This window comes from Sander vitreus, chromosome 7, assembly GCF_031162955.1.
Source record: "Sander vitreus isolate 19-12246 chromosome 7, sanVit1, whole genome shotgun sequence".
In the NCBI taxonomy this organism is placed as follows: domain Eukaryota; kingdom Metazoa; phylum Chordata; class Actinopteri; order Perciformes; family Percidae; genus Sander; species Sander vitreus.
The window spans coordinates 32,000,409-32,010,048 of record NC_135861.1 but is presented as its reverse complement, the minus strand read 5'-3'; the positions used below and the strand labels follow the sequence as shown (position 1 = coordinate 32,010,048).

The following is a 9,640-nucleotide window of genomic DNA, read 5'->3' as shown; positions in this document are numbered from 1 at the left end:
ATAATCATTTTTATGGTCTCTGTCTCTGTTTTACACATCAGGCATATTTTTCATATATTTACGCAAATCCTTTTTAATATTTGGAAATAAGTCAGTTTTTACATGTTCATTACAAAAAAAAACTGTTTGTGCCAGCCAGTGTAGTTTCTATATTAGGTGCTGTTTAAAATGTGAACATTTGAAATTCATGTTGTGCAATATTAGGCACAGAGGAAGGTTACAGAGTGAGCCTTAATTACTGTTGTGAGAAGGAGCAATGCCAAAATACTGCGTGCAGTACAAGTGATTTCAGACATGGCTCTATGGATAAGCAGTTATAAGGAACCCTGTATTACCAATTCATAATGAACGTGTCAATATCAAATTATTGGTACAAGTGTGCGTGTGCGCGCGCGCGTGTGCGTGAATGTGGTACTTGCCCATTTTGCCAGAGTTCCCCTGAGCCCGGGGTGTGACGTCACTCTCCCAGAATGCATGGCTTCCAGCGCGGCGCCCAGCAGTCCAGGCCCGGAGTCTTAACAAACATCTTTCAACTTGTTCCAAAATGTCGATATGGAGACGAAATGGAGGCCGGACCGAGGCTCAGTCGGTAAGTAGCGTTGTGTCCGTGTCTGGTGACATGAGCTGAAACGTAACCCTGCTCGGGTAAAATATGGAGGAGTTAGCTCCCGAAAGACAAACTCCGGTACAACTTAGTGAACCGCTCATCTTTTGTTTTTTAACCAGCATGCTGCTTCGGCTAACTCTTTAACTCCGTCTGCAACCACACTAACACTAGTCAGCGTGTCCCCTTCACATCAAACTAGCTTAATACACATTCAAACCTCCAAGCACAAAACCTAATTTCTCCTCCGCCGCCGAATTTTGTGAGCACAGCCAGGCTAGCAGTCACATTTAGCCCCCCCCCCCCCGGGTCCCACTAGTCTCTATCGTTACCAGTTAGATTTCATCATTTAAGTCAAGCTCCTATCAGCCTGGGTGGAGGTTCCCCTCCCTACTTTATTTGGTTCCAACAATTTCACAGTTAGTTTATAACTACGAAGAGGGCTTATGCAGAAATTGGTGGGGGATTAAAGCTTTATGGCAGCTCCATGCCGAGGACCCACAAGATGGCACTATCAGCTCTCATCACCATACTACTACCATACTACTACCATACTACTACCATACTACACGTACCCTTGATGCAAAGCCTCCGTTTCCTTTTCTTCTTTCATATGCAGCATTTTCCTCAGTCATTATTTATCAAGACTGCCCCTGCTTCTTTTATAATGCTATGGAGAACATGCAGCATAAATACAAATGTAAACTCTCTACTTGAGTGAAAGTGGTGGCACTACAATGAAAGACTGGACCATTTTAAAGTAAAAGTCCAATATGCAGATATTAAGTGAAACAAAGGTATGTACAACTCATTCTGAAGCATTTACTGAGTATTACATTATTGTCTAAATACTAAATGTACACTCGTAGTTTAAAATAGCCAACGTATTACATTTATGAACTTTTATTCTTCTTTCTCTAGTGACTTTTAATACAAGTTTCTCACATAAGGAATTACAGTACTTAGTGCATCTCTAGGAGGAAGCAGTGCACTATTTACTAAACTACCTGTACTAGTTCATTTGGTGTTTTTAGAAGAGTAATTCACTCTAAAAATGACCATTTGTATATCAATTACTATTGGTGCCTTGACTTTGTGGAGAAAACTTTCTCCATAGTGAAAAAAAGCATCTGAAAATGGAGAAAAGTCTTGATGCATTGAATTAATAAGGGGCCGACAGCAATACTGGGGCTGAACAATGATATCGTATAACGTATATTACTATGATCCATACAGACAGTTACATGTTAACACGGTCTCCCCCTAACTCCTGTCAAATCATACAAGACTAAGGCTACTACACGCTACTAACATTTTGAGGGTTGCACCAGCTGAAAAAGTTCTAACGTGTGCATATTATATTGATTCTTTGGACATCTCTACGATATTTGCTGATATTACAAAGTCTGCCATACGCTTTCGATTTGAAAGGGCCTGCAATCGATATGACATTTTTATTATCAATGCCCATTTAACACAATCGGTTACATCAACTCAAAAAGCAACAACATTTTTTATTACGGAGCTCTTTCGAGACATTTAAATGAAAAACAAACTATTCTTTTTGATTAAAACAAATATAAAGTGGTCATTTCAAAACAAAAGGTGCATCTTAAAGATATATGTATCGATATTTTCACTTTGCATCGATAATATTGTATCGTTGATCATTGAATCTATATATTGATTCCAGATCGATGTATCGGTGCACCCCTTGACCTTAGTAGGTAAAAAGTACATTCAGCAGTGCGGCCCGCCTCTATGAAATTATTGCTGCCGCTTCAGTATTTTATGAAATGTCACAAAGCCGTAATTACACGACTCTGCAGCGCCGTCTGCTCTACTGAACTCAAGCGAACTGTCATCCGCGCTCTCTCCCCTTTTAGGGTGAGCAACTGGAACAGTGACAGGACGTCATCACTCACAAAGTCATGGCAGCTAAATAAACAGCAGGGCGAGTACTAGCTACTTGTCACTCAATCTTAGGCAAAGTGACAAACCGCGACGAAAGCCGCGACATGAAATCCGCACTCAACGCGGGTCCCGTGAAATATGACAGCTACAGTTTATTGGAAAATAGCATTGTGGACACTGAAGTTGATGAATTTACTGTAGACCCCAGATGAGACAAGAAGCTAACGTTAGCGAACGCTGCGGTAACGGTCCCTCTGACTCCTGCTGCAGGAGAACGCTGTATTCCTCCGACACGCTGTATTAACGTTACTGTTTAAAAAACGTTTTCCAGGTTAGTGGGGGTGCATACCACTCAAAACCAACATGAAAAACGTAATAGTGTTCACTCAGCGTTTTGTTGTTAAACTGTGTGTAAAATGAGCGGTGACGTCAAATCACCGGTTTCAGGTAGTGGTACTGTCGGTAGTGGTAACGGTCGGTAGCTAACGTTAGAAAATAAGCCTGTTGACAGCGATGTTATTGTCCATATTTGGGCACAGTTTTTCTGACCGTAGTAGTGGTCATAGTGACTGAAAGGGTGATGTGAGATGCTAAAATGAAACTACACGTATGGTGCATCGTTTTTAAAGGTGGGATAACTTGGGAGGTTGAGGAAGAGTGACCGGCTGTTTGGCGTTGGGAATGTGTTCTTGGGGATATATTACCCCCTTTAGATATCTATGAGGATTTTGAGTAATACTTACACTTTCGTTTTTCATGAGCGTAGATGCGGAGGGTTACCGACCTGGGGTTAGCTAACCGCTTCTAACCACTACTAATTCACAACAGGTTGCCAGTGTAGGCTATCATCGTATTTGTTATAACGTTACAATTTGATCTGTAATAGGGTAATGTCAATGTTATATTACCATGTTGTAGTTGACATGTCACCACTCGACACTGTTGTTATTTTGCACTAGCTGTAGGTTAAGGTTGTATAGTCCCCTAATCCTAATGCTTTGTCCTGGTCCATGTACCTTTCTGTTGCCGTTTGGTGATTTAACTTACCAACTTTAGCTATTTCTAGCCGTTAGCTTCTTCGCTATTGCGAAGTGTTCAAGAGAGACAACACGGTAATAATATGATGGTGATGATGATAATCATAAACCCGGCATCAACAATAAAATGTACTCCGGTGTAACTAAGATGAACCTAACGTCGCTGTGGTACCAAACATCGACACTACAGGCTGCTAATGAGTAATCTTAGAGACGCATTCTACTCTCCGTCTATTAGCAGCCGCGCTGTAGGAAATTATTTGGCCACGAAGGCAGACTTTCAGGGCGTCCCACAAAGTGACCCAAATCGGGTTTTTTTTGTGCTCATATCTGATTTTTTTTCATGACTGTTACCCTGTTTCCACCAAGGCAAACCTAGTTCTAGGGCTGGTGCTGGTGCTGGTTCGCAGTTGGTTCAACTTGCGAACCTTCTCCGAACCGGTTATCTATTAAAAAAAGGTACAAGACCGTGTACAGAAACCATCATAGACTTCAATGGTAGAAGCTCGCTCTAGCCGCTCGCGGTGTCGCGGGTACGGTAAACGTTTCTATGGTAACAGCGAGTTGAGCGAAGACGTTGCTGTTACGCTTAGGATTGTGGTTAGTATAGTTTTTTTTCCATTAAAATCACGGATAAAACATGTTTTTCTTAAAACAAGGTTGATTCCATACGGACTTCTAGCTTCTACAGGAGCAGAAACCTTGGTTTCACAACCACGTAGCTCGGGGTCAGTCTACCTCGGATGGTTTAGACATTATGACTGATATTCTAAATCCTTATGGAGAAAATCAATGGGATTTTTACTTCCGGAGTCGGCTGTGGGCAGGACTGTTGAGGTCTATAGTGCCACTCGGCCAGCGGAGCGTCGTTCGTTACATGCGGCGAAAACAAAATCCTATCAACCAGGATACCTGGCTTGTTCGTTCCTCGGGAGCGTTTTTTTTTATTTATCCAAATCTGATCTTTTGTTTCTAATCTAACAACTCGTTTTGGTGCCGGAATTGAACTGTCAGCGCCGCGTGGTGCTCGCTTTCTGGCTTAACTCGTTAATGTTAGCTAATGGCTTGCTTCATTGATATGGGGGCTACCGTTAGCTTCAGCGTAGTGACGCTTCATTGACTGACTGTTGAATAACTGGTAATTCAATTTCAATTTTATGTATAGTATCAAATCATAACAAGAGTTATCTCGAGACACTTTACAGATCGAGTAGGTCTAGACCACACTCTGTAATTTACAAAGACCCCACAATTCTAGTAATTCCCCCAAGAGCAAGCATAGTACAACAGTGGCGAGGAAGAACTCCCTTTTAGGAAGAATCCTCGGCCAGACCCAGGCTCTTGGTAGGCGGTGTCTGACGGTGCCGGTTGGGGATGTGATGAACAGTGGCAATAATAGTCACAGTAAAGATAACGGAACCGTGACTAGAAAATGGTAGTCGTAGTAGTTCATCACAGCAGGGCATGGCTGGACGTAGCAGGGCACCGCAGAGCGTAGCTGGGTGTAGTGAAGCAGGACCACGGCGACAGCATTGCTTGGCTCACTAAACTTTCCAGTAGCCGCCTAACACTGGTAATTACCAATATGACATGACTAACACGTTTGTGAACAAACTGACGGAGCCGCAAATGTGTCTGACGGCAATTCCATTATTCCAGGATATAGTGTCCTTTCTCTCACTGAAACAGTCTTTGGAGCCATGGTCCCGAACAGCTTTTTTTGATATCCGATTTTTTATTTTTTTTTAAATATTGAATATCTGCCGATACGAAGTCCTGATCCAGTACGGGTGTTTGCTCGGCTTTTTCGTTCACACAAATAACCAAGTAAACAAAGTCACTAAAAATGTCTTAAGCTGAATACATTATTATTAAGTTAGTGCAGCAATTGAGTCCTTTCTCTCAACACCAAACCAGTTCTCTCTAGGATCCCAGCAAACCCCTAACCAAAAGAATAAACTGTCTCAAGTTCCCCGCTGGACAACGAAAACTCAGGCCCGGTTTCCATGAATACGCTCGCGGGTGAAAACGACAAAATATTTGATCAGATGTGCCTTTTGTTTAGACGGCGGTGGCATTTTTGGGGCTTAAAAACGGCCCCAAAAAAAAGTGAAACCACCCTCCAGAGTGGAAATCTCCACCGTCGCGTTCCCGTCTAAAGGGTAAAGTGTGTGTGTGTGTGTGTTGTTTGGAGCAATAACTCATCCTCCTCTGTCAGCTTTTGTTGTTCGCGTCGCGCTACTAGGAAGAGAAGAGGGAGAGAGGAGGAGAAGAGGGAGGGGGGAGGAGGAGGAGAGAAGTAGAAGGAAGGTTCTACGCAGGCGCCCGGACTTGGTGGTGTTGTGTGGCAGTGCTTCACACTACCACCTAGCTGCCTGGCGTGCGTACTACATCGAATTTCACACACTTTTGCGTCACCATATGCACGCCGATTACGACGACCGATGCAGTGTTTGTTAATGAATGCTCAGCCAGTGATCGGTCATACTGTCTTTACCTTTTATCAAATTGCCTGAAAACGACAGCAGGCTGCCACAGCATAACCACACAGACTTCTACACACATCAGACTGCCTGCTCAACGTTTCTCCGTTCTTGGCTGAGATGGACGACACAGCGCTTTGGCAGGTCAGCGGCGTTACAAAACGGCTTGTGTATGTAATGTCTGTATCGTCACTGCGCTGCATTATTATGAACTATGATCATCTGGCCATGGGTCCTGTATCTCGCTCGGGTCCAGCAGGCACCATTTCACACGCTATCGCTCAAAGTTACGTCCAGAGTAACTACTGTTCTTTTGTTTGTTTTTAAAAATGTGTCAATTATGTTTTGCTCTTTTATAGCTATTTAAAGTCTGCTCATCTGGCTTGCTTCTTACTGTGGCATACCATTTAAGCCAAAAGGTATCGTTTGCACAAAGTGACTTTTTCTTCTGTTTTGCAGGTCTGTAGAGATGTCAAGCTGCCTCTGTGATTCAGCTGCTGTGACCGGCGTTCAGGGCTGCTGAATACTAAAATAGGCCGCGGGCCAACACAAGAGCTCTTCTCAGGAAACAGAGACCCAGTCAGAGCTTCCACAGCTCCTCATCACCGCGGCCCTTTTGGGGTTGCTATGGCAGCTGCTGTCACAGAAACCAAGTGCTGGACACAGCATGCCCCAGTGAGGCAGGACAGAGCACCAGTCATTGCCACAAGAGACCATCAAACAGTCAACAAACAGCACTTAGCAATAATTCTAGCACTCCAAGTTAACAAGACGACCAGAGGTCTGTAGGCTGATGCTCAGCTCTCTGGAGGATCCTCATGAGTCTTGTCTGTGTGTTCTCCGGCTCTTGGCCAGAGTCCCTGTGCAGCACCAGAGCCACCACTGTTTCTCCTGTTAGACCATGTTTCACCAGCAGGACCATCTGAAGAGCCAGCTGCAGGACAGCCCCCCTGCCAGCAGGCAGCTCTTCCACTGCCACGAGTGTGGAAAGCAGTACAACACCCAGCTGGGTTATAGACGCCACCTGGTGGCAGCCCACAGTGCTGCAGCAGGCCTGCCCTGTCCAGAGGGGGCGCCATCCCTGCTGGAGCACCTGAGCAGCCATATTGACAGGCCTCCACCATCAGAGGCCAACACGAGCACTACTGTGCCAGTGCGGGAGAGGAAGTACTCATGCGAGCGATGCGACCGCCGCTTTTACACACGTAAGGATGTGCGCCGTCACGCTGTGGTGCACACTGGGCGCCGTGACTTCCTGTGCCCGCGCTGTGCACAGCGCTTTGGCCGCAGAGACCACCTGACCCGCCATTTGAAGAAGAGCCATGCCCAGGAGTCGGGGCTGATGCCACCCTGTACACCCAGCACTCCGGTGGCTACACCGAGCCCTGCCCCGCCCCAGGGCTCAGTGAAGGAGGAGCCCAGCCCCGTGGCCTGTGATATGGGCTCTGTCTCCAAGGAGCCCATGGAGACTTTCTCCAGGGACATGTACAACTCCTACCCCATGGCCAACCCTGTCCCTGGGATGGGCCACCCTCACGGCCTCATGCAGGGCTCCTTGTCCTCGAGTATGGGTGTGGCTCGCCACATGCCGCCCCAATCTTCTCACCCCCACCACCATCACCTGCAGCCCCCAGTGGCTCCGCAGCAGCAGCCCTACAGCAACATGGCCAGGTACCAACACGGATCTACCTCATATCCTCGCGCCGACGTGGACAGTTTCCTGCTGGACCTGCAGAGTGCCCCCCCACCTCACCTGAGTGCAGTCAACTCCTCTACCTCTACTTCTGCCTCCCCTCAGAGGGAGGTGCTGGGTGAAGGCACGGGTGCTGGCAGCGACCCCCACGTGCTGTCCAGGAGCCCCGCCATCACCTCCACCGAGCTGTCCTGCACCACTAACATGGACCTCGGGCCTCTGCTAGGCTTCTTGCCTTTCAGCCTGCCGCCCTACAGCCCCCACATGGGGATGGGAGGGTTAGTGATGAGCTATCCCCCTGCCACCACCACCTCCTCCCCCTCATCCTCTTCCACTGGGCTGTCCTCCCAGGCTCCGGGGCCTTTTACCTTCTTCCAGCCTCCCCAGGCCCATGTACCACAGGGCCCTGGAGCCCATAACCACAGCCAGCTACCTCAGGCATACAGCAGTCCTGCTATGAGCACTTCCAGCTCCCTACCTCACTACTACCAGGCCTTTCAGCAGTAAGCAGCTCTGTCTCCACACAAGTTGCCTTCACACGTGCTCACGCTTTTTCATGAGAAGGCTAAAACATGAGAATGGTTGGAATCTTTTATTGTAAAAACAAATATGTGACTTTAGCCCGTCAGTGCTAATGAAGCTAATCTTAGTTTTTTTTTTGTTGAACACAACAAATCACCTCATCAGTATTACCTCATTATTTAAAAAGGAAGCTTGAACGTCTGAGGAAACATACATGGTCTCACTACAACCAAATAGAATACTACTTTCTTTTTTTTCTTTTTTGTCAGACCTGTTACCAACAGTAGATGCACTTAACACACTCATCACAGGGCTGCACAGTGCTGAGAGTCCTCCAGTTTTAGGTTTTCATGGAAAATGCTGCTGTGTTAGGTATGCCACCTTCTCTACTGAAGCCGACTGGAGATTTTCTCATTTTAGAATATTGGAGCATGAACAGCCTCGCGGATTGAGGAAGGCTGGTGTAAAATGATATCTGGTGTTTAACTAGGGCCGCGACGGTAAACTAAACTCACGTTTCGGTATGTACCTCGGATGTGGGGTCATCGTTGGTTTTCGTTACAACAGGAAAGAAGAAGTTGCAGGGGGAAAAAACTCATTTCTTTTGAAAAGTGGAAACTTTCAACCGTGGCTCATTGGCCATCATTAATGTAACAGTTAAGGCACTTAAATACCAGCATATTGTAAACAAAAAATACAAACTCTAACACTCAGTAGAGTCAGTAATGCTCCATCACACGACTCTGTTGATAATTCCTGAATTACAACTTGCACTCGTACGTATATCTGCAGCGACCTATAGCATTGGTTATTACTTGGCCCGGTCTGAATGTGCAGTGGGAGGCTGCAGAATGCTATGGGGAGAAGGACTCGCCTCCCAGTCCGTTTTTGTCGCGTTCCGCTAATCAACGCATCCGGGCGACGACGTCGTAAATGAAATGTTCCCATTGACGGACCCGACTTAGACCGAACAATGTTGGCAGACAGTTTGAAACAAATCGGTGTCCGTTGAGCTTGACTAACCCGGCTAACGGTGTTAGGTGACTAGCATGTTACAACTACAGCTACAAATATATTTTTTTATTTCTGTATCATGCCAAACATTTGGCCCACCCCACATGACAAGACACCGGTATTTTTTTAAAAGATTATTTATAAAAAAAAAGTAAATAAAAAAAAAAAAAAGTGATTCGTTACAAGGTAAAATACTATTTTACCTTGTTTGGGTCACTGGGCGTACCGAACCAATGTCGCATACCGGTCCGAACGGCCTGTACCGAAACGGTTGAGGAAGAATGCATGTACCGTTACAGCCCCATGGTTAACTCACTATACTCTGCAGTAAAGAGCTTCCCATCCAATCATCGAGCATTACACTCACTGGTGT

At 45.9% G+C, this 9,640-nt stretch overlaps 1 protein-coding gene across 1 annotated transcript; it reads left to right on the top strand.

The window, feature by feature from the left end:
- Positions 1-461: 461 nt before the first annotated feature.
- Positions 462-8,388, top strand: LOC144521372 (zinc finger protein PLAGL2-like). Its single transcript, XM_078255924.1, has 2 exons — positions 462-589; positions 6,498-8,388. The coding sequence occupies exon 2, from the start codon at positions 6,940-6,942 to the stop codon at positions 8,236-8,238; it is 1,299 nt and encodes a 432-aa protein (XP_078112050.1). The 5' UTR covers positions 462-589; positions 6,498-6,939; the 3' UTR covers positions 8,239-8,388.
- The last annotated feature ends 1,252 nt before the right edge of the window (positions 8,389-9,640 follow it).

Coding starts and splice junctions, on each gene's coding strand:
- LOC144521372 (XM_078255924.1), top strand. CDS start 6,940: ATGTTTCACCAGCAGGACCATCTGAAGAGCCAGCTGCAGGACAGCCCC.